The sequence below is a fragment of the Arachis hypogaea genome, chromosome 6 (genome assembly GCF_003086295.3).
Source record: "Arachis hypogaea cultivar Tifrunner chromosome 6, arahy.Tifrunner.gnm2.J5K5, whole genome shotgun sequence".
Taxonomy (NCBI): Eukaryota; Viridiplantae; Streptophyta; class Magnoliopsida; order Fabales; family Fabaceae; genus Arachis; species Arachis hypogaea.
Window position 1 is genome coordinate 118,843,259 of NC_092041.1, and position 25,198 is coordinate 118,868,456.

Below are 25,198 nucleotides of genomic sequence, written 5' to 3' on the forward strand. Positions count from 1 at the left end.
TATAAGTAGCCCTTTTATTTGGTGGGTTGACTAGTTGCTCTATTATTATATTTCCTATTTCCTATCAACATAGCCATTTGTTAGTTTTGATATTTCTAGTCAAGTAATTTGCACCTTTGGGGCCATCACAATCATTTAGACGATTTGACACTTGTGTAATTGATTAAACTAATATTTTTAACACAAAAGATTTTTAAATCCAATAAATAATTATTTTTAATAATAAAAAATTTAGATATTGATAAAATTAATTATAAAAAATTTAAATAAATTTAATAATTATAAAAGTTTATTATTATCAGATAAAACTAACAACGTCTTCATTCTATTAAGATAATTCTATAAATATTCTCTTTCTTTTTTTCTTTTTGGTCAGATTACACCTTAATACAAATATTTTTTCTCTTTCTCAGATTTTATAAGATTTGAATCCTGTTGCACTCTAAAACAAAGCATATATATAATAGACCAAGCATTGCAGTGCGAATTAAAGTTGACCAGCTTAGTGCTTAATTTCAAAAAATTTGGCAATAACTTGTACATAATCTCCATCCAAAAAAAAAAACAACATACACACAAAAATGGCATTTTGAATAGAAATATTAAGTTAAAAGTCCATATATTATTGTCCAAAACGAGACGGTGAAAACACCCCCAAGCTCAAAAAGAAAAAAAATGAAAAAGCAGGTGAATGATTCAAAGGTTCCTGTATCTGGCTTGCGACATGGAGGAACCGCCTGATCTAGTCTCGCCAGACTTTAGAGCCAGAAATTCAGAAGATCTAGTAGAAGCCATGAAAATTTTTGAAAGGGAACAAGCCCAAGGAGAAGCACAGGAAGAAGTACCTCATTCATTAACGAGGGAGGATATGCATGATGATTAAGAGGCCTTGAGCCTCTTTGCTTTTCCAACCTTTGGAGTTAGAATGTCTTTGTTTTGGTTTAGAGTTTTGGATCTGACTTTTATGTCATATAATGAAGATCATGATATAGAATATTAGAGGGGCAGCGAGCAAAAGTACCATTCGCACTCTCAAGGAGTTGCAAAACCAAAAGAAACCTGGCTTCACTATTCTGGTAGAAACCAAATGTACTAGAAATAAAGCAAGAGAGGTGATTAAGACAATGGGATTCAATCATGCCATAGTCGAAGAAGCTGTCAGTTTCGTTGGAGAGATCTGGATCCTCTAGAAGAATGATGATTTCAAAATCAAAGTTATGTCAACCCACAAGCAATTTGTGCATATGGAAATTGAAAACAATCAGCGGAGGAGATCGAGCCTTACGGATGTGTATGCAAGTCCACAGGAAGCACAAAGAAAAGAAATGTGGGAGCTTTTGCACAACATCTCAAGAAACATGAATTTACCATGGTTGATGATAGGTGATTTCAACGACATTGCAGAGCAAAGTAAGAAGAAAAGAAAAGGGAGAAATGATGCCCATGCGTGTAGAAGTTTCAGAGGCTGGATTGACAAATGCAACCTCATAGACGTAGGCTATTCAGGATCAAGATTCACATGGAAGGGGGAATAAGAGAAGGCCAAGAAAGAGTTTATAAAAGGCTGGATCGAGCTTTATGTAACTCAGAGTGGTGTACAAATTTTTCAAATGCATTTGTGGAGGTGCTGCCAATAATACAATCAGACCATCACCTTCTGCTGCTACACACAAGACCTGAGACTAGTACCCAAGGAGAGAGACCTTTCAGGTATGAATCCATGTGGAATAAACATGAGGACCTCTCAAATGTTATTAGAAGTGCTTGGAATAACAAGTATGACTTTCCAGTAGCTTTAAACAATTTAACTGAAAGTCTGAAAAAATGGAATAATAAAACTTTTGGTAACATATTTCGAAAGAAGAGGAGGATTTTGAATAGAATTCAATAGACACAAAAATATAGGCTTTATGGTAGGAATAAATTTTTTGATGGGCTGGAAAAAGACCTTTCGGAGGAGTTGGAAAAAATCCTTGATCAAAAGGAGATCTTCTGGCTGCAAAAATCCAGACAAAAGTGGCTAGTAAAAGGAGATAGAAACACTAAATATTTTCACATAAAAACTTCCGTGCGCAAAAGAAAGAACAAGATAGTGAATCTGAGGAACAATAATGGTATCTGGTGTGAAGAGGTAGAAGTTGTAAAATTGATAGTCTCAAATTTTTTCACTGACTTATGCCGGGATGAAAGACCAGAGCACCCCACTATTCGATGCAGCTGGCAATATAAAAGATTGGAAGAAGAACAGAGACAGATGTTAGAAAGAATGCCCATTCCAAGTGAGATTGAAGAAGCTATCCACAGCATAGGTTCCCTAAAGACGCCTGGAGAAGACGGACCCTGCGTTGTTCTTTAAAGAAAATTGGAAGGTCTTCCAATGCTCCATCTGCGCTTTCATTCATAAACTATGGCAAGACCCCCTCAATACAACAGGTAAACCAAATTCTTCTAACACTTATACCTAAGATCAACCAGCCTGAATTTGTCTCTCAATTTTGACCCATAGCCCTATGCGATGTGATATATAAGTGTTTGAGCGAAATTCTGGTCAAAAGGATAAAGCCCACTTTGAATGAAAGAATTGCTCCGAATTAGTCAAGTTTCATTCCAAGTCGGCTAATCCATGACAACATCATAATTGCAAAATAAATGGTTCATACCATGAAAAAATGAAGGGGAAAAGTCATTTATGGCTATTAAAATTGATTTTGAAAAAGCTTATGATCGTTTAAACTGGCATTTCTTGGAAAAATGCTGCTTGGAGTATGGAATGTCGGAAAAAACTATTTCCATCATCATGCAGTGTGTGTCATCAGTTTCCTTCAAGATCTTATGGAACAACGAAAAACTTGATATGTTCAAGCCAAATAGAGGACTAAGGCAAGGGGATCCTCTGTCCCCTTACCTTTTCGTCATCGCCATGGACAAGCTCTCGCAACTCATAGAAAAGACCGTTATAAAGGAAAAGTGGATACCAATGAAAGCGGGACAAAGAGGACCTCAAATATCACATGTTCTCTTTGTTGATGATCTCTTGCTATTTGCGGAAGCAACGGAAAATCAAATGAAAGTTGCGCTTGAAACTCTAGACAAATTTGGAGCTGCATCGGGGTTCAAAATCAATGCAGAAAAAGACATCCATTCTATTATCTAAAAACGTCCCCAACTGCAAAAGAGTAGGCATAAAGGAGATATGCGGCTTCCATGAAGTGCCATACCTAAGAAGATACTTAGGTACTTACTTGACAAACAACCGAAAGAAGAAGGAAGACTTTAAAAGCATTATTGAAAGAACAAAGAGCAAATTAAAAGGATGAAAGGCCAATTGCCTATCCTTAGCAGGGTGCATCACTCTTGCAAAAACTGTAATCAGTCCAATGCTCAATTTTGATATGTTACATACAAAAATTTCTATTGGAATTTGCAATGAAGTAGAAAAATGCCAGAGAAAATTTATTTGGGGAGAAAATTCAAACACACAAAAATTGCATATTGTGAAATGGGACACTCTCTGTAAAACAAAAACAAATGGGGGCCTAGGCATGAGAAATCTTCATATCATGAATGATGCCTTTTTTATGAAACAAGTATGGAGGTTAATGCACGAAAGAGAGACACTGTAGGCAAAAGTCCTTTTCAATAAATATGGAAGGGGAAAATATTCAATCCTGAACATGAAAAATAGGACATCAGATTCAAAGTTTTGGAGAGATTTGATAAAAATCAAAGAAGACATGAAAGAGAACCTGAGTTTTTCTATTGGAAATGGTAAGTCAACTTCTCTATGGAGAGATAAGTTGTTGTATCATGAATGTGCTTTTATTGAGGATGTACAGGAAATAAACGCTTCCCTTCTCAATATGAAAGTGGCTGATGTAGTGTTAGAAAATGGAGAATGGAACTTGAAATTCCTAAGGGAGCTCATTCCAGAAGATAAAATATTAAAGATTACTGCATGCCATCCTCCAAAAGAGAGCCTAGGTGAGGACAAGATCATGTGGAGTCCCTCCCAAGATAGAAACTTCACAGTAGCCAGTGCTTATAAAACACTCTCTCAAGCAAATGAAAATCAAGACCAAATCTAGAATCTTATATGAAAATGGAAGGACCCCAGTGTATAAAATATTTTATGTGGTTAGCAAATCAAAACAAATTGATGACCTCAGAAAGGAGACAAATGATCTTTGGTGCAAATCCAAACTGCCACCGATGCCCCAATAATCTAGAAACACTACTCCACACATTAAGAGACTGCACAGAAGCCTCAAGAATTTGACGGTAGTTAGTGAAACCCTCTTACATAACTACTTTCTATAGAGCTCCCTTCGAGACATGGATCCGCTGGAATCTCACAGTGGAAATCGGTGCTAATGCACAACCATGGCTGTCCCAATTTGTTGTGTCTTGCTGGTGGCTATGGAAATGGAGGAATAAGGAGATCTTTAATTCCCTTTTAGAAGACCAAGTAATGCACATTTATGGATTAAAGAATATTTGCAGAGGATCAATAATGCTTTTGAAAAAGTCAATATCTTTAAAGGAGCAAGGAAGAAAAAGAAAATACATATTGCGTGGCAACCTCCGGAGGATGGATGGCTAAAAATCGATAGTGATGGAGCAGTCTCACAGGAGCACCGTATAGTAGGGTGTGGAGGCTTGATTCGGGACAGCCGTGGAAGATGGGTAGCGGGGTTCTTGACGAATATTGGCAAAGGAACAACATTCACGGCAGAAGCTTGAAAAATTCTCCATGGATTGAAACTAGCTTGGGATTTGGGATTCAAAAAATATTCTAGAAACTGATTCAAAAATTGCATTCCAAATTCTTAGCAAAAGAGAAGAAAGGGACAATCATCCAGAAACAATCATAAGAAGCATCAGCCAGTTAAATGTAAAACTCTGTCATACACATAGAGAAGAAAACAAAAGCGCTGACTGGCTTGCGAAGGAAAGTTTACAAGTATGCCTTAGATTTTATTTCATAGACACTATGCCAACAGGGCTAAGGAACATTATAGATGATGATGCTAGAAGGATATTATTGCCCTATTTTATCCTTGGTTTTTAATTTTCTTAGGCTCAAAATACCAAAAAAAAAAAGTTTTTGTATCTTTTTTTCACTATTTGGTGAAATATAAAGATTTGGAATAGTGTTTTTAATTTCTTTGCTTGGCATGGCATAAATTTTTTTAAAAAATATTTTATACTTATCCTAATTTTGCATTGACCCCAACTGAAATTAAAAATTTCAATAATTTCTTATACTAAATTAAAAACTAATTTAAATTAGTTTAATAGTTAATTCACTCATTCATTTAAGTAAGTATTAAAAGTTCAAAACTTATCTTATATAACTAAAAAATACCATAAAAAATATTAATTGTTGAATTAAAGTTTCAACTACTTAAATTAGTAATAGTAAATTCAATTAGCTTTACTTATCATTAACAAGTCAAACTTACAAAAATTATTATTATTGCTAGTCTCACCTTATTCTCTTTCCCATCACCATAGATTCCCCATAAATAATTAAAGACAATAACTATTTGAATTTTTCATTTTTAAGTAGGTGGCGTCTCTGGTGGCTATGGTTTCGGTGGCTATTGGTGGTTAAAGGTTGACCAACGAATGAGGAATTGACAGCTAAAATGTGATATATTGTCCTTAAGCCTTGTATTATTTTGCTAAGGGTTAAGTACTGAAATCGTCCCTAAAGTCTGGGGTAAAAATTAAAATCGTTCCCGACCTTTTTTTGTTATTAAAATCATCCTCAACATTACATAACGTTATAAAATCATCTTTTCTAAATGCTCCACCTTACTGTGTTGAGCTTCTTATTTCAAAAAAATCATCCTTTTCCACTTCAATTTTATTCTTTTTACCATATTATCCTTCATTATTAATAAAAATAATTAAAAATAATATTAAAAAATTAAAACAAACCCCTCCCCCCACCACCCCCTCAACCACTCAACCCTTACCCCTCCCCCCTCCCGTAACTCCCCTCACCCCACTCCCTCACTCACCCTCCCGTAACCCCCTTAGCCCACTCCCTCATCCCTCACCCTCCACCCCCTCATCCCTCACCCCTCACCCCTCACCCCACTTCCGTAACTCCCTCACCCCCTCACCCTCCCATAACTCCCTCACCCCACTCCCGTCAGTTACTATTCGGTGCGGTGAATGGACAGAGAATCACCATCCTCGAGTGGCAGCACTGCCGTTGCTGGAACCACTGCTCCAACAGAATCATCATCAGTGCCGCCACAAGATGCTTGGATTCACACATACAATTTCTTTCTCTCTCTCTGGCCCTCTCTCTCCCACTATCCTCAGGTTAGCTCTCAGCTCCCTTTCAATTCGTTAGGGTTTACTTTCGCCCTTAACAATCTCAACTTTTCTTCTTCAATTCGTAATCGCGCTGATTTTTGCTGCAGTCTACGATTCCGATTACGATATCGATAGTTAACTAGGTTGATGCTGCAAGATTGGATGTGAAAATGCTCCCGTAACCCCCCATCCCTTTCCTGATGCTCCTCTCTTCAAAACTGAAAATTAAAATTGTAATTGATGATTATTGAAATTATTGTTTATTGCAATTGCTGTGATTATTGAAATTGTTATGCTTCTTCTGCCTCTGATTTTTTTTGTTGATTTATTTTGTTTTGTGAATGTTGCTGTTAATTTGTTTTGTTATGAGTAATGAATAGCTATGGTGGCAGTGGTGATGGTGGAGAGAAAAAGGAGAGGGAGGAGGTGGAAGGAGATTGAGGAAGAGTGATAAGAGGAAGGAGATTGGAGAAGAGTGAGAAAAGGAAGGGAAAGAGGGGTGAGGGAGTTACGGGAGTCGAGAGTGGGGTGAGGGAGTTACGGGATGGGGGAGGGGTGAGGGTTGAAGGGTGGGGAGTTTGTTTTAATTTTTTAATATTATTTTTAATTATTTTTATTAATAATGAATGGTAATATGGTAAAAAAATAAAATTAAAGTGTAAAAGAACGATTTTATAATGTATTGTAATATTGAGGATGATTTTAATAACAAAAAAAAGGTCGGAGACGATTTTGATTTTCAGCCCAGACCTTAGGGACGATTTAAATACTTAACCCTTTTGCTAACTACAGTAAATCTTAGTTTGTTACCACAAGGGATATAGAAGTCATTTAGTGGAATGGTCTGTTGGCGATTGAGGGCATGGCCAGCAATCACCGGAAATGAGCGAGATGTGCAGTGAACATTGTTAGAGAAAATTAGCGCACGGTGAAGGAAGGACACGTGATTTCAGTGTCGAATCTTGTGGGTTTAATCACTCTAACAGCAGCATATCTGTTCTTCAAAGACATCAAACACCTGAAGCATATGAATGATGGAGATAGCGAAGCTTTTCATTTGAAGAGAATACCATACAAGCGTTGCAAATAAAGCTCAAGGGTGGCAGCGAGGAATCTTAAGCATCTCGTCAGCGCAGCGGCAGTTGAAAATACCAACAGAATCAGAAAACTCGAGTGCGCACCAAGAATCAAGCGGCGGCGGCGACAAGCAGCATAGATACGTGTAGCAACACCTTCTGCTGAGGCGGACTAGTTAGATTTTATAAAAAATGTATTTGGGGTTTAAATGTCTTAAAATATTTCACCAATGTTAACCATTAAATTCTTATGTTATTTTTATTTGTTATGTTATTTTTTAAAAAAAAAGATTTGTTATATTTATCTTTTTTTAAGTTAATTATACTTATTTTTTTTAATAGAATTATTTAGAGATTTTGATTGATTTAACTTATTTTAAAATTTAAAATTAGTTTAGTGATTAATATAAATAGATAGTATTATTCTCTCATAAAATACAACAATAATCTTTTTCAAACACACAATAATAAAAATTCTTTATTTTTTTGTTTTTCATTCTTTCGCAATTTTATTCTTTAACAAATTAAAACAAAGATGTAATGACGAAAGAAGCACTCATCGAAGAACCAATGATCCATATTGTTAATTTTTCTTTTGAAAAAAAAAATGATGAAGAAGAATCATAATGAAGGCTCCCATTGCTTTTCTCAACTGAAAGTATATGTCAACTTGAACTTGTTACACGAGAGTCATGTAAAACCTTGTTGGCATGCGTGTGTTAAAGAAAAGCCCTATTATCATTTCTTTCTTACCACGTTATTTGGCGTGCAAATATCTTTAAGTGTTTTCTTTCTTTTTTTTTCAATATAATAAATACAACAGAAAAAACTGAAACAAAAAATTAAGCTAATTGGTTATAATAAATACTTCCTCAGAGGCATTATTGATCACTGAAAAATAAAAAATATTATTTGTATACAAAAAATTATTTATTAATGTATTTGTGTATAAATATATGTGTGATTTAATTTATTTTTAATATGTATTTGTATTCTAACATATATTTTATACTAATAATATAAGTGACTTTAATAACTAATTTTAATATACACGTAGCATCAAGATAAAGGACTTTTGCTTTTGTTTGCAATCGTATTTGTTTGTGGAGACAATTGCTGATAGAGAAAAAAGAATGAGATAAAATCAAAATTTCATAGATAATTTTATTGGAAGCTATTCAAATAAAAATGTTTAAAATATTTTTTTAAAGATATTTTTTACAATTAAAATTTTATATATGTAATCGATTAAACCGTATTATTTCTATCATAATTAGATTGGACGAACCGATTTAGCCAAAAAATCAATGAATCAAATTTTAAATCGGTCTAAATTAATATTTTCTTTATAAAAAATAATTACAATACTCTATTATAGAAAATGACTAAAATACTTATATATATTTAAAAATCCTAAATCTTAACCCCACGATGGTATTAAGAGAAGAGAAGAGAAGAGAAGAGAAGAGAAGAGAAGAGTTAGGATTTAGAGTTTTTAAAACTAATATATATAATAAGAGTATTTTGTCATTTTCTATAATAAGGGTAGTGTAAAATATTAATTTAGATCGGTTCAAGATTTAGTTCATCAATTTTTTAGTCAAATCAATTTGTTTAATCTAATTTTAACAAAAATAATACAATTTAATCAATTATATATGTTAAATTTTAATTATTAAAAAATATTAAAAAAACGTTTTAAATTTCTTTATATAAATGACTCCGAATTTTATTTAGCTCTTTATTTAAGAAAAAGTTGCCACCAACGAATTAAAAATTAAAGTTTGAATTGAGTTAGTTTCAACAACAATAAATTCAAATATTTTTTCCTGCATAATCGCAATCTTCTACATCTAGATAGCTCTAATTTTAGCACATCTAAATTTTACAATGCTAGAAAATTGAAACATTTAACTAGAAAAAAAAAAACTCGGCCAAGTAATAAGTATCATTTATGTTAGGCCTTTTGGTTAAGTCATTAGGTGATTTATTTATTTGCTTTTAATTTTTTAATAGCACTATTAGAAATATAAACACTTGTGTTACTTTAATCAGCTTAATTTTTTAGGAAAAATAATATTATAATATGATATTAGAGTATTATATCTAAAATATTTAGAATTCAATCTTTGATAAATCTAAAAAAATAACATAAAAAAATAAAAAATAAAAATGTCTATGTAAAAAATAAATAAACTCAAAATAGACTCTTATTCTATAGATATAAATAGTTATGTTGTTTCTTTTTATTAACTTAAATTTTTAAAAATAGTAACATTATAATATAATATCAGAATTTTATATTTAAAAAGTTTTATTCGGGGTTGTTTGTACGTTATTTTTTGAAAAAAAAAATTTCAATAATTTTTTAAAATTTTTTTTATAAAAATAAAAGTGATTTTATGTTTAAATATTTAATGTAAAATTTTTTTATCTATTAATTATATTTGAGTAAAATAAGATAAAAATATTTTTTGTTTATTTATTATATGAATTTTTTTTTAAATCTTTAAAAAGAATATAAATTGTAACTTTTAAAAAAAATATTTTTTATTTTTCTAGTACTTTTATTATTATTATTAAAAATTTTTCAAACACACTAAATTTTTTTTATGAAAAAAATATATTTTTTATTAATTTAATAGCCCAAATAAATACATAATCTTCTCACCTATGCTTTAATTTATATAAACTACGGACATATATAAAATATATGCAATTTATTCATTATTATTCATTGATTCATTGGCGAAAGTAAAAGACTTAACTAATCTTATATCATTATCGTTTGCTTTGAAAATTTAATTTTAACATACTGTCATATTATTGTAAAACAATTATATATATATATAATTACATAACAATATATTAATAAAAATAATTGTTTTTTATATAGATTATATAAATTATTATTCAAAAAAATATATAATTAAACGACTGTAAAAAATATTGTACATTTTTAATGTTTTAAAATTAAACTCTAATAATATCGAGTTGTTTTAATTACATCTGTTAAAGTAAGGTTTCGTGTGCATTTCAATCGTTTTCTTCTTTTTGGTTATTGGTGATGATGGAACATTATGGTAAGAATATGTTGAATTCATCAAACAAGAGGAGTAATGTATACAAATGCTATGCATGTAATTGTTATGAGTTATGACCTGATCTTAATTGTGCAAAAGCACTAGTAATCAAATTCTTATACAATAAGCAGCATCGGAAATGAACTAAATCGTAAGGTAGGTGAAGATATATATTAATGTCGTGTGGTTTACATCATTGATTTAATGTTGACCATTAGCATTATTTTGCTTGCTTGTTCTTTGATTGCTTTTTTATTTTGATTTTACTTGTTGTGTCTGCATTTGGTCTCATCAGTGAGGAAAATTTTCAATAAGGGAGATAAACCGAGTTGAATTTAATTAATTATTTAATACATTTAAATTATAATAAAATTCTATTCTCTATATTAAAATTTGCACCGTTGAATTATCTTAATATATGTTTCATCAAGTTCAAGGGTTCAACCCTTTATAAAGGACACATAATTTTTTAAAATATAATTCATTTTTAAAGTTTTTTATTAAACAAAAAAGTATTATTGTATTTTCTATTTTTCTAGTCGCTCCAAAATACATAGTATCTAGTAAAAAATCTAATATTTAGGTTAAATTAAAAACATTTCTATCATTATTTTTCTGTCCAAATTATTTCTGATTATTTTAACCATAACTTTTTCCTTGGTTCTGGTTATTCATCACACCTAAAAAGGTGATAGATTTTGGCCCCTAATGAAATACTGTGTGACCGTGACTCGTGAGTTTCTGATTCTTCTATACAAATCAATTTCCATCCATTAACCCCATGGCCCCACCCTATTTCAGAGTTGGACATCTTTCTACCCTTTTGAGCCAACTCCAATTGCATTACCAATACCACTTCTAGCTTATTTTGGCATTTTGAAAAAGAGAAAAGAAAAGAAAAAGTATTATTATGTTAATATGTAAAGATAATATCTCAATTAATTTATATGCAATATTAATATAATAAACTTTGTACAAACATCTAATTATAATTACTAAATACATTTGGCTTATGCCATGGAATTAATTTAGTGGTAAAAGATTTATGTTAATTTATTAGTTCATATATAACTTTTTTTTGTTTTTCGCAATATTTTTTAATCCGATAAGTCAAAGATTTATTCTTTGCGGATCGGAATTTCATTTAAAAATTTGTTATTTTGACCAAAAGATTATTGCATACATAAGACAGAATTTAAATTTATGACATTTGCTTTAGTAAATAAGCTAATGAATTGAAAATCCGAATTATTATATAATTAATTAACCTATGGTATAACTCTATATTTAGCTTTTGGCTTTTTTTTTCCTTCATACATTTTTTCCCTTCAAATCAACACAAATACACGTACTATACATATAAAGTACTTAGAGATTGCATATTTTGAAGTTAACAATTTTACATTGCAGAAAAGAGAGAGAAATCAAAGATCATAAGGAGAAACATTTGAAAGCAAAATAATGAAGCACAGGTTGTTCTTTATGCCATTTTCAATTATTGTGTGCATCATGATGATACTCATAGTAGAAGCAGATAACAATAATGATGGTTTTGTGAAAGCAAGAGGGATTCAGCTTGTGTTGAATGGAAACCCTTATTATGCAAATGGTTTCAATGCATATTGGCTAATGTTTGAAGCATCTGAACCTTCTCAAAGAAACAAAGTGTCTTCAGCATTTCAAGATGCTTCAAGCCTTGGACTTAACATTGCAAGAACTTGGGCTTTCAGTGATGGTGGCTATAAACCTCTTCAATACTCTCCTGGATCCTACAATGAAGACATGTTCCAAGTTAGTCCTCAATATCTTGATACTCCCTTTTTTGTTTTCTTTTTCTTTAGTAACGGTTTCAAAAACCGCCGCTAACTCGTTTAGCAGCACTTCTTATGACCTCGTCAGCTGCGGAACTATTTAGCAGCCGTTGCAACTGCCACTAATAAATCCAATAAAAACTGCTATTATCTAATTTGAATATCAAAGTTTACTTATTTTTGCAGACTGAGCATATAAAAGTAGTTTTCTTAAATTATTATTATTTTTAAGATTTCACCTAAGATGATTGTTATGGTATCTAAAAGTGTTTGCCTAACTTACTAAAAATAGTTAAAAATCAATATCAAATTTTAAAAGTATAAAAGTAAATAATTATTAAATATTCCAAAATTGTCATAAAAAGTAAGTTAGACAAAAGTTAGACACCAAATTATAAATATCATAGAATTCACCATCACCTAATCTGATTGATCATTAAATTGATATGAAGTATTCTTTATGGTCTTTTTTTTTGTGCATTCATTTATTAGAGTTTGATATGGGAAATGATGTGTGTGGTTTAATTTTTGTTTTGGATGGAAAGGGGTTGGATTTTGTAATATCAGAAGCGAAAAAATATGGGATGAAGCTTGTGTTGAGTTTGGTAAATAATTATGAGGACATGGGAGGGAAGAAACAATATGTTGAATGGGGAAGGAGTCAGGGCCAATCCATAAATTCTGAAGATGATTTCTACACAAACCCTGTTGTCAAGGGATACTATAAAAACCACATTAAGGTAATAAAGCTTTGCTTTTTCAACTTTTTTGTGTATACTTTTTTTTTTCTTTATCCAAACATGTCATTAACAATTTTTTTTTTTTAAGATACATTAGTTTAACAAAAGAAATTAATAAATTGGTTCTTATTTTTTAGAATACTAGTTTCTGACATTTTTAAAAAAGTGGCAAAGTGATCTTTAATTTTATTTTCTAAAGAATAGCATAGTTAAAGAATTAAATTATCTTAAAATTTTAAAAGATAAACAATTAATTTGTTTATTTATTTTATTATAGACTAATTTGTCTTTGTAAGCTCTTCTCCATTTAAAGGACATTTTGCTATCCCAAAGATCCTGCTTTCAAAATTTGCTCTAGCTGGCCAAAAGGTAGAAGAAATTTTATTTTTTCTTAAAAAAATATTATTTTGGTTGAAGTTGCTCTAACCTTAAATGTTTATTTGATTAATGTTTCATAACTTGTAAAAAATAATTGGTAACATTTTTTAATGGTGGTAGGTACTGTGATATAAATCCTCATATAATTGGCATACTATTTTGAATTTTATTTTTTACAGAGTGTACTTTTTTTTTTTTTTTGGTTAAGGTAAGGGGCCAGAAGCCCAAACAACAAAAGGAACTACACTAAATTAATCATTCTGGGCCAAGAGGTGCCAGTAATATCACTAAGTATCCAAAGATCGCTCCCTGGAGGAGGGGAATTCCATACCATGAGGCTTTGTTCTTGTGCCGCTCCAAGATTGGCGAGAAAATCTGCACAACCGTTTGCTTCGCGATAAACGTGCTCAATCCTAACTTGCCAACCCCTGTCAAGGAGCTCGCTGATCCTGTAGTAGAGGACCGACCCAGAATTCCTCTTCAAGGAAGGGTTTTTGACACTGTTTACTACTGCACTTGAGTCACAATCAAGCCAAATTCTTCTGAACCCCATCGTCCAGGCTATTTCCAGGCCGGTGTATACCCCCCAAAGCTCAGCAAGGTGTGCGGAACAGACACCCAGATTTCTGGAAAAACCCATGATCCATCTTCCTTCACTATTTCTTAGAATACCACCGCATCCCGCCCTCCTTGGATTATCTTTTACTGCCCCATCTGTGTTAATTTTAATCCAATTACTTTGTGGGGGTTGCCACTTGATACTGATAGTCATTCTCCTGTGAGTATTGGTCCCAACGAGATACTTCTCAAAGGCTTTTTGAATGGTGTTAACATAATCCTGAATAAGATTGTACGCTACCACTGGTCTCTTGAAGGATCTTTGGAATATTTCCATATTTCTCCAATTCCAAATCCTCCAACAAGCAACCATATAGATACTAATCCATTCCGCTTGAATCGAGCAACCCCAATCCTTGTTCAAACACTCATGGAACCAATCAGACGTTGGAATGGAAAAGAACTCCAACGCTAACTCGCTTCTAACCAGCTTTTTCCAGATAACCTTTGCCCCCTCGCAATCTCTCAAAACATGCATAGTGTCTTCAACTTGATTTGTGCAATAATGGCAGAGGGGGGAAGTCCCATACCATTTACTCCTTCTGTAGTTAGTGATCAATCTACCATGTATGGCTTGCCACATGAATATTTTTATTCTTTGAGGGCCGTGCCATTTCCAAATCTTCTTCCACACATTGCTGGTACCAATAGGAGGTTGGATAATAGCTTTATAAGCTTCTCTAACTGAGAATCTTCCATCTGAGGAATTCTTCCATGCTCTGCTATCAGGAGGATCTGAGGGTCTAGGGGCAGGGATGGCTTTAATTAAGGGAATGCACTCTGTCTCAATTACAGAGTTGAGCACCTCCAAGTTCCATTCTCCCTCTGAGTTCACATAATTCTGGGCACTTGCATCCATATCTTCAATTTGCACGTTAGGCCTAATATGGTCCGCAAGGCACCCATCCATGTTAAGCCATTTATCCTTCCAAAATTTGGTATTTTCCCCGTTGCCAATTCTGTGAACAATATTCTCCTCAAAGGTTGGCCATACTTGCTGCAAAGCTCTCCAAAGGTTGGAGCATCCCACTGTAGGGTTATGAGGTCTATTAGTGTCCCCATTACAATACTTATACCATAACACCCTCGCCCACAAAGTGTCAGGATCTTCGTTCAAATTCCAACAAATTTTAAACAAGAAGGCTTGATTCATCACTTCCAGCCTTTTGAACCCCAAGCCTCCAGCATCCTTCGGGAGACAGAGGGTTTCCCAACTAATGAGATGCACCCTGCGGTGATTTTCGTCCGAACCCCAAACAAAATTACGTTGAGCTTTCTCCACTTTGCTGCAAATGCCTTTTGGCAATTTGCTGTGTTGCATCGCAAAATTGGCAATCGGGCCAATAGAAGATTGAGCTAGCACTACCCTTCCCGCTATGGACAAGCTTTTCTGCTTCCATCCCTTGAGTTTATTCTTCACCTTGTCTAGAATGTGCCCATAATTTCTCTTGCTATCCCGTCCCTCCACAATATAAGATCCCAAATACCTTCCAATCTCTTTTGTTTCTTTATAGCCTGCCTCTTTAACAATCATTTCTCTACACTCATTATTCACCTTTTTTGAGAAGAAGATTTGTGTTTTCTGGGCATTGATCACTTGACCCGAGGCCTCACAAAAAATTTCAAGACATTTCTTGATGTTACGAATTTGTCCCTGAGAAGCTTCAGCAAACAACATGATGTCATCGGCAAACATCAAGTGGAAAGACAGTTCAGGTAATAATTAACCATTTTCATTTTTGTTTGTGAAAATTTTGTAATTCCATTTTCCTGGCCCAAAATGTTGAGAATGTTTTATTCGGAGTTTGTGTAGGTTTTGGACATGTATATCTAAATTACATTTTTCATTTCCGCTGGCCTTTTTATTTTAAAAAAAAAATCCCATTCTTGCTCTTTAAAAACTACTTCTTTATTATATATATTCTCTATAATAAGCTGTCCTTGTTACGCGTGATTATATAAACAATTAAATATCTTTGTAGACTTTTAGCCAAGTTAGGTTTGCAGTTAATATATATAATGCAAAACAGAGTCAAAATAGCAGCTCTATGTCCCACGGCTATTATTATTTGGGTCAGCTCTTTAACCTCAATTTTCACAAAAGCATATAGTTAGTTGGTGTTGTTTTAAATGATGGTCTTTAGACCACATACTAACTTAGGTTGATGGAGTGGTTAGTTCAATGAATATTTTTTATAGACATAAAACACAATTGAAAATTTTTTTTGGTAATTGTAGTTCGATTTAATCTTGACGCCTTTCAATATCAAAACTTCACCTAATTATGTAATAATATTAAACCTAAGTTTAGACTAGCTATGTATCCAAAACTCTGATTTATTAGATACAAATAATTTTGACTTTAGAGATGAATAAGGGTAAAATAATTGAGGTTGTATACCTTTTGACAGGGTTGGATTGAAGAGATGGCATCTTATGTGAAATCCATAGATGGAAATCACTTGCTTGAAGCTGGTCTTGAAGGTTTTTATGGGCAATCAAAGCAAGAGACTAACCCAAGCTTCCAAGCAGGAACAGATTTCATAGCAAATAATCAAATCCCTGAAATTGATTTTGCAACGGTTCACTCTTACCCTGACCAATGGTATTTTATTTTCTATTTTCATCTTCTATTTTTTTTGCCGCAAAATCTTTAAAACAGAAAAAATTAGAAAAAAAATAAAAATATTTGATAACAAAAAAAGTCAAAACTTGTTGTTTAATATTCATTAATTGTTGCAATAACACAAGTTCTAGCTTTTTTTTTGTCTCACTAACATTTTTTTTTGTCTTATTTTGATTTGGTTTAATTATTCATGAGCAGGCTATCAGGTTCAAGTTATGAAGATCAAATCTCATTCCTAAGTCATTGGCTTAATGAACATATACAAGATGCACAGAACACTCTTCACAAGCCAGTTCTCTTTGCTGAGTTTGGTATTTCAACAAAAACTTTTGGTTCTAACACAAAACCAAGGGACCAATTTTACAACACGGTATACTCCAAGATCTATTCGTCGGCAAGTGGTGGCGGCGCAGCTGTTGGTTGCTTGTTCTGGCAACTCCTTGACCAAGGAATGGATACTTTTCGCGACGGTTATGAGGTAGTTATTAGCGAAAGCCCCTCAACGGCTAGTTTGATTGCCCAAGAATCTCAAAAGATGAACCGGATTCGAAAAAAGTACTAATGGCGGGAATATAAATCACAGAATTATAAATGATAATATATAGTTTTTTAACAAACTTGTGTTAAAAATCAAGGATAAATATACTAATCATAGTTAAATGAAAGTGTGTTATTAATATGAATTTGGTGCCCTTTAGCATATGCTAAGAAACTATTGAGTTCTTAAAAATTTTAACATGTAAATGTAATATATTTCATCTATTTTGAAATATGCATCAATCCAAAAAGAATGATTTGTTTTCAGTTTATCATAGTTTAAGAAATTAAAATGACATATATGGTCGTCATTCAATGAAATGAAATGAAAGGTAAAAATCATAAATGTAATTGGAGTAATTTTTCTAAGATTAAAGCTATGGAATAATAACATTTTCAATCCTTGTACAATTACTCTTAATGACAGCTATTCTAATTTCTATAAGAATGGAAGCAATCTAAGAGGAAAAAAAATGTGTGCTTACATTAAAAAAATCTTAGTTATACGTCAGCAGAAATTATACTATAATTATGATAAACTCCTTCGAGTAAAGGCTCCAATTGTGTTATTTGAAGTGGCTTTTTAGATAACTGTTCCATCCTTAATTGTTGCATTCTTCACTACAACTATGATGCCTGACCTAATGTAAAATCCTTCTTCTGGCTTGTCTGCTTCTTGTACACCCTAAACAATAATTAAGAGTATTTATTAAAAATTAACAAAGTATACATAGGAAACTAAAGAGATACTGTTGAGTTTGGTCTCTAAAATTTTTAACACTCGTCGAAATAATATCTGAATTTTAGAAATGACTAAATTAATCCATGAATTTATAAATTGTGAATCTCTATTGTCTTTAACATAAAATATTATAGTCTTAGGCACAATGGAGACTCAAGATTTGTAAACTAATGTACCAATTTGACCATTTTTATAAGTTGGAGACTATTTTAATGAGTGTTGAAAATTGTAAGGACCAAACTGAGCATTACCACAAAAACAAAATGCAAAGAACAAATTAAGAAAAACACTTACATCACAATTTGCAATAATCACATCTCTTCCTATCCTGGCATTCTTGTCGATTATGCAATTCCTTTTAAAGAAAAATGTTGCAGTAGAAAATCATCAGAAATTAAAAATGAAGAAACTAGAAAGTATTGTAGTTAGCTCAATGTATTAATTATCCTCCCAAGATAAAAATACAAAGACATTGAAAAACACAGATATGTATTTTGAGACAAAATTGGTGTTTTTTTTTGTTAATTTAAATAACTAAGGTAACATTATTATCGCACCTGATTTTGGTATTCTCTCCAACACCAATTGGGACCTTTCCTCGTGCTACAAGAGATTCAATTTCAGAATCAGTTTCATAGTAGTCTGCTCCCATCATCATTGTATCCTAGATTAACAAAAAAGCCAAATAAATACATCCATCAAATGTGGTACAAAAAATTTAGCATAAGAAAAAGAGGATATAAACTCAAGGATCTAGAAGCTTATGTTGATCATGCTTTCTATTACTAGAAACATTGTTTACAAACACAAGTGAAAAAACACTTCTAATTTAGTAACACTTTAAATAAAAGTACGGTGGCAACTCATATAAAAACGTTTTTATGTAAAAGTTATAGCTAAAATATGGACATGTGTTATTTTAAACAGTTTAATCAAACATGTTAAATCATATGACATTTTCTCTATCATTTTTTATACGAAAAACAGATCCGAGCAAAATGTACAATAAATCAATAGTCTTCTTACCTCAAGAACTGAACCAGACGCCAAACACGAGCGGACGCCAATGACTGAACGTTGAATGTTACACTCACTCAAAAAGCAACCATGCGAAATAATTGCGTCCACGATCTGTTTAAAAAAAAAAAAAAGCATTCATGTATGTCCATTCAAGGATGAAAAATTCCATTAAAAAAAAAGAAAGTAATCCAAGCTTATTCCATACCTTAGATTTTAGTACTTTAGTGGGAGGTAAGAATCTTGGGGAAGTGTAGAAAGGCGTCTTTGGATCATAGAATTCAAATTTTGGAGGCTACAGAAATTAAAATCTATGATCAGCACATACAGTAGCATAGTTTTCTAAGTAATAATATTATTATTAAGCTCATTATGAAGATCAACAAAACAAGTTTTCATGATATTTTGTTGTTGTTAATTTACTACTTCAAGAACTTTGAAGATTCATAAGTTTTTATGTTAAAACTAAACAAACCTGTTCTGTTAAGGCCATATTTGCATCATAGAAGGACTTTATAGTTCCAATATCTTCCCAATAGTCTCTAAACAAATATGACTGCAAAATACAAATAAAACAAAAAACATTAATAAGTCAATGCTATGCCTACAGGATTTTAGTTTCACAAAAATGTCATATGTTATTTTACACACTTCCATTGTGTATTTTAACGTCTATTTTATATGAATAACTGACTTTTAGTATATACTGTATACGTAGAATAATTATTATTTTCACTCAGCATTAAAAACAATGATTATAAATAAAAAAAATCGTTCGAAAAGATTGGAGTTCTCTCTTACTTGGACTTTGTGATCCCTCACTGCTGTTGGGATGATTTCAGATCCCAAGTCATTACAAGAAGGACAACTCAATCTTAGTAGTTTCAGCAGAATTTCAGTTCTAAATACATAAACTCCCATGGATGCCATGTAAAGATTTTCCTTTGCTTCTTTTGCAGGTAATCCTAGAATGTTGGGATCAACTTGCTGCAATTATTAAAGGGGAGAGAACCAATGGATTAGCCATGCAATAATTCATATTCTTTACACAATTACATTTTTGTCCCCGTAAAATTCATGATTTTTTTTTTCAAATTCAAGGTTTAATTATTTTGTTGATTTTTGTAATTTAACTAAATTTTTAATTAGATCTTTATATTTTTTTCTTTTTAATTGGGTCTATGTACTGTTTTAAATTTTGTAATTAGGTTTTTATGTCGAAACTATTAAAATTAATAGAATATTTCTTCCAAAATACATACGGTCAAAGATCTAATTAGATTAGTAATTATGAATGTCTTTAATTTACAAAAAATATTCAGTTAACTTTAATATTTTTAATTACAAATTTAATAAAATTATAAAAAACAAAAAAAAATAATTGACTCTAAATTCAAGATGTTACGTTACAAAAGAAAATCTAAGGAGACATACCAAAAACAAAAAGTCACGAATTCTTAAAAAAAAATGATTACCATTTCCTTCAAATCTGATCCTTTTGGTTTTTCTGCAAACTGCCTAACCCGTCCCATTCTATCAATTTTTACCAGCTCATAATCTGATGCACGACTGTTAGGGAACTATTAGTGATGATTGATGAACTCCAACAATATATATAATAACAAAATAAAGATTATTGTTAATTGTGAGATAAATAATCATAAATAAATAAAGTCACAAAGATTTTGCTACCTTTCATCCATTGGTACACAAGCAATTGTGACATCAGCATTTGATTCAGTATGTCTCTACAGGTGCAAAAGTAGTTCCTCTTTAATCATTGTCAACTTTAGGAAATTAATTAATGATTTATGGATGTGATCTCATTTGAATTTGTACCTCCAAAAATTTCATGTAGTCCATCCGGCAAAGATGATCACCAGAAAGTATTAACACATTCTCAATGTTCTTGTGTTTGGCATCCTGCAAGGCAAATCATACACTCTAACAATTTCACTTTTCACTATCCAAGTATCCATGCTAAATTAGTTCGGGTTAATATTTAAATTGATCCTAAAAAATCACGTATAAATCAATTTAGGACTTGTTTAGATAATTTTTTATGAAAATATCTTCTTTTAAGTAATCATTTTAAAAAAATTTTTAGAAAAATAAAAATAATTTTATATTTAAATATTTTATATAAAAATATCTTTTTCTTTATTTAGAAATTATATTTGAGTACAATAATATAAAAAAATTTATTTATTTATTTATTATATTAAAAATATACAAATTATAATTTTTAAATTTTCGTTTGTAATACTTTTATTTTTATTACTAAAATTTTGTTACACACACTAAAAAAATATATATTTTTTTAATAGTACTCAAATAAACACTTAATCTTTAAAAATTTTATGCTTCAATTTGATTCTTAAAGAAATAAGAATACAAGTTAAATTAATCCTTTTTACCAATGACATGTCAACAAAAAATTTAATAGAACAATCAAGTTGACTTATTACTTAGTTATGCAACATTAGAAATACTTACCTCAAAAACCCATATAAATCTTCTCACAGCATCAGCTGTTCCTTGGAACCATTCCTTTCCTGCTTCTCCAGGAGTTTGAGTAGCAGCCAAGACCTGTCCCCAAAAAAATTATACATGCCCCTTAAATTCATAACATATGCTATATGGAATTTAATTTAATTAACTCAGGTGCAGTACAAATAAATTTTACATTCTCATCCAATTATATTTTTCTATTTACATAACTATTCATTTAGTGATGATTATTAAAGTTACTGATAAGGTATAAAAATACCTCCACAAAGTCAGTTCCAGTGAACACTCCATTTCCACAATTATAAGTGCGAGAGAGATGGCCATTGAGGGAGAAAGAGTTGTACTGTGTTAGAACATATATTTTTTTAACCCCACTATTGATGCAATTGCTCATAGGAATGTCTATGAGTCTGTAACATCCTCCAATTGGAACCTGCATGAAAATATATAGGTTTGAATTAATTAATTATTTATTATGTCCAAAAGAAAAATGGCACATTATAAGTGGATCATACAGCGGGTTTGGCTCTTGTGCTAGTTAGAGGAAAGAGTCGAGTTCCAGCACCACCACCCAAAATTATGGCAGCTACATTTTCTGGATTTGGTTTTGGATTCTGAAAAATAACTTTAGGGTATACCTGAAAAAATCAAAATTGTTTTGTGCAATTACTAGGTAATATATCCATAGAATCTCAAAACAATTAATTGAAAGCAAAGATAGTCATTGTATAAAATGCATGAAGTCATTCATCTAACTAATAAGATCAATAAGCATGCTACTATATATAATGATTTTGACAATATAAAATCTTGGCAGATAGGAATTTTCACTGAACTAATATTTAGCATCTAATACACATTGTATTAAGTTATGTACCATGGAATTCATATCTGGTGTGTATACAGCATGTGCAATGCCATGCTTCAACTTTCTTTTGTTCATCAAATTCATGTTGCATGGTTGAGTAATGAAAAACCTGCTATTCAAACTCTCCTTTTTTGCACTTTCACCCCAGAAACTAGAACTCGTTTTTCTTCCAACTCCTTTGCTAACTAGATTAATGCTACTCGTGTTATTCAAGATTGCAAGAGCTGAATCCATGGCTGAATTAACCACGGAATCGGAATATCCCTCTACTAATTTTTCAGTGTCTTTGATCTTCTAAACATCTCAGGAGACAAACACTGTTATGCAATGCCACAAACTGATGAGTAAAACAAAAACTTGAAGGTACCCTTTTAAGGATTGGCAAGATTGTTAGAACAAAAATGAAATTAGGATAAAAAAGAAGTTAATTGTGATAGGAAAGAGTGTTAAGATGAGATTGATGTACATGTTTGTGGATGAATAGTGTGAGATCCTAGATCCTATTAGTAATAAGTGAAGAGTCTTGAGTAATTAACTAGAAACATGGCAAGTTTTACTCTATCACTGTGTTTCGTCTGTGTCACTACAAAGCTACAAATACAAAATCATGTGATTTAGCGTGAGATTCGGCTAAAAACACTAGCTCTTATGTTGACGTGTTCTTTTGGTTGATTTGTTTTGTTTCATGCGTGTATTTTTAATTTCAAAAATTTGTTGTTCCAGAATATGACCACGTGTCCAATAAAATGGTTTTTAACACATGATTAACATTGATTATGTCTTGCATTGTATTATTGTTGTAGTCATCGTGACATTTTCTTCTCACTTCATGTTTTAATATTTAGTTTTAACCAAGTATTAAAACACGTGTACACTAATCGTCTTTTTTTTTTTTGAAAAATAATAATAAATAAAATAGAGTTGTAAGAGCAAATGCTTAATTAATCCCAATGCTGTAGGCTCCTACAAATAAACATCTAATGCTCGAATATTTTTTTTTTCATTTCTTTTCTTAAGAAAAAATTTCAGTGCTATAATAAGAACGTTATCTTTATACAACTGTTTGATTCAAATAAGATTCGTTAAAATTCAAAATATTTAGGCGATTGGGCTCATTTATTTTCTCTCTATAACAAGATGTCTAAGATTTATATTCAAAATAATAAAAACAGAAAACCATTTTTTTCTTTTATAATGATATTCAAATTCCTAACACAGTAACACTTAGAAATAACTGGGCTAATTATTTAACTAATTCAAATTCATTTTATTTATAATTTAAGGCAGCGACATTTTTTAGGTAAAAGAAAAGGGCCTGAGCCCAAAGAGAAAACAAAAACGAAGAAACACTAAAGAGGATCAATATTTGTCACCCATGTACTATCATAAAAAAGCAACTGATTTAGTTCATGATATGGAGAATCTAAAAATCTGAGTGCAAGAACTCTATCTCCCAAGGCCTTTTCTTGATCATGTTAATCTCCCTTATCACAAGGATTATGGTAAGTTGTTTTCCTCTTATCATTGAGCATGTTAAAAATTTTTAATGACTAATTACATCTTTTTCTTTTTGTATAGTACTCTCAGCCCGACAAATAAAAAACTAATTCGTTCTATATTTGAATTTTATTTAAAAGTTTGTTATTAGCCAATAAATTACTGCATGCCCAAGACGGATCTAAGTTTCGAACCCCAGTACTTAGGGCTAGTGAGTTGCTTTTTTTGTCAGGATGTCGTTTTTTCTTTATGTTAGTTAGTTTTTGTTCAACTATGGGCTTTACTAATGTTTTTGCTTAACCTACATATATTACCTATGGGCCTATTGGGTCGTGATCTTCAGATCTTCAGCCCATAAAGCAAATAACCACATCCACATAGCCATCGTGGTCGACATCATCACCTCCATAATCTCATCTTCTCTCTCTCTCTCTTGCAGAACAAAAATGGCGCAGTGCATAACCAACACATTCCTCCACCCAAAACCCTTCCATCCTCTCCCATCCAAAACAAAACCCGTAATTACCTTCTCTTTCTTGTTTCGATGTTAGTTATCCGTTTCTTATTTCTGTTAATTAGTTATTTCTCTGTTTGTTAGGTGGGAAATTGCAGGGTAGGGGTGACGTGCAAGAAGAAGGATATACACCCGCAGTACCACGAGGATGCTAAAGTGTACTGCAACGGGGAACTCGTGATGACTACCGGTGGAACCCAGAAGGAGTACGTGGTTGACGTTTGGTCAGGTAACCACCCCTTTTACCTGGGTAGCCGGTCAGCGGTTATGATTGACGATGACCAAGTTGAGAAGTTTAGGAAGAAGTTCAGTGAGCTCACTGAAATTATGGAGATTCCGGTACTCAAGGGTGAAATCGTAATTCCCTCCAGGCGCAGGGGTATTCAGAAAGGTGGCAAGAAGAAGTAGAAGAATTAATTAGATCCAACACACTTCCCAATTTGGTTTGATTCCTATCTATCTATGTAGCTTCTTATGAATTATTGATTCTTCTTGTTGTTTATAGAAGGGGAAAAATTGGAAAATGTCCGTGTGGTGTTTGATACTATGCTTCAATGGTTCATTTGCTAATTTTATTTTTGTTAAAGAATGAGAATAAATGTGATTAATTTGCTTTAGTTATATTTAAGTCTGATACATTCCATTTATCATTGTTAGATATAGATTTTTCTATGAAATCACTTATCTCAAAGGTGTGATTGCCTTATACTTTTTGCTGGATAAATTTTGAAACAATGTTATGAAACTAATTATACCAAAAATTTAAGCAGCTAGATAGAGATACATGAATGATTATATATCTCTCAGGTGCTCTATGTAGTGATGTATAAGCTGAAATGATATGCTTATT

General features: G+C 31.8%; 4 protein-coding genes across 4 annotated transcripts; 3 read left to right on the top strand and 1 right to left on the bottom strand.

The window, feature by feature from the left end:
- The first annotated feature begins 2,689 nt into the window (after positions 1–2,689).
- LOC140173798 (secreted RxLR effector protein 78-like) lies at positions 2,690–3,154 on the top strand. Its single transcript, XM_072198388.1, has one exon. The coding sequence runs from the start codon at positions 2,690–2,692 to the stop codon at positions 3,152–3,154; it is 465 nt and encodes a 154-aa protein (XP_072054489.1).
- An 8,186-nt stretch (positions 3,155–11,340) lies between these two features.
- Positions 11,341–17,471, top strand: LOC112697993 (mannan endo-1,4-beta-mannosidase 7-like). Its single transcript, XM_025751423.3, has 4 exons — positions 11,341–12,280; positions 12,846–13,040; positions 16,448–16,641; positions 16,861–17,471. Exons 1-4 carry the CDS (start codon positions 11,951–11,953, stop codon positions 17,222–17,224), a joined length of 1,083 nt encoding a protein of 360 aa, XP_025607208.1. The 5' UTR covers positions 11,341–11,950; the 3' UTR covers positions 17,225–17,471.
- A 6-nt stretch (positions 17,472–17,477) lies between these two features.
- On the bottom strand, positions 17,478–22,789 carry LOC112697994 (glucose-1-phosphate adenylyltransferase large subunit 1-like). Its single transcript, XM_025751424.3, has 14 exons — positions 22,347–22,789; positions 21,985–22,107; positions 21,729–21,902; positions 21,455–21,547; positions 20,798–20,881; positions 20,651–20,706; positions 20,434–20,527; positions 19,760–19,945; positions 19,434–19,514; positions 19,167–19,253; positions 18,968–19,072; positions 18,499–18,605; positions 18,236–18,296; positions 17,478–17,884 (listed from the first exon to the last, which is right to left on the bottom strand). Exons 1-14 carry the CDS (start codon positions 22,569–22,571, stop codon positions 17,783–17,785), a joined length of 1,578 nt encoding a protein of 525 aa, XP_025607209.1. The 5' UTR covers positions 22,572–22,789; the 3' UTR covers positions 17,478–17,782.
- A 1,280-nt stretch (positions 22,790–24,069) lies between these two features.
- On the top strand, positions 24,070–24,969 carry LOC112697995 (large ribosomal subunit protein bL31c-like). The gene is made up of 2 exons (XM_025751425.2): positions 24,070–24,352; positions 24,433–24,969. Exons 1-2 carry the CDS (start codon positions 24,281–24,283, stop codon positions 24,754–24,756), a joined length of 396 nt encoding a protein of 131 aa, XP_025607210.1. The 5' UTR covers positions 24,070–24,280; the 3' UTR covers positions 24,757–24,969.
- Positions 24,970–25,198: the final 229 nt, after the last annotated feature.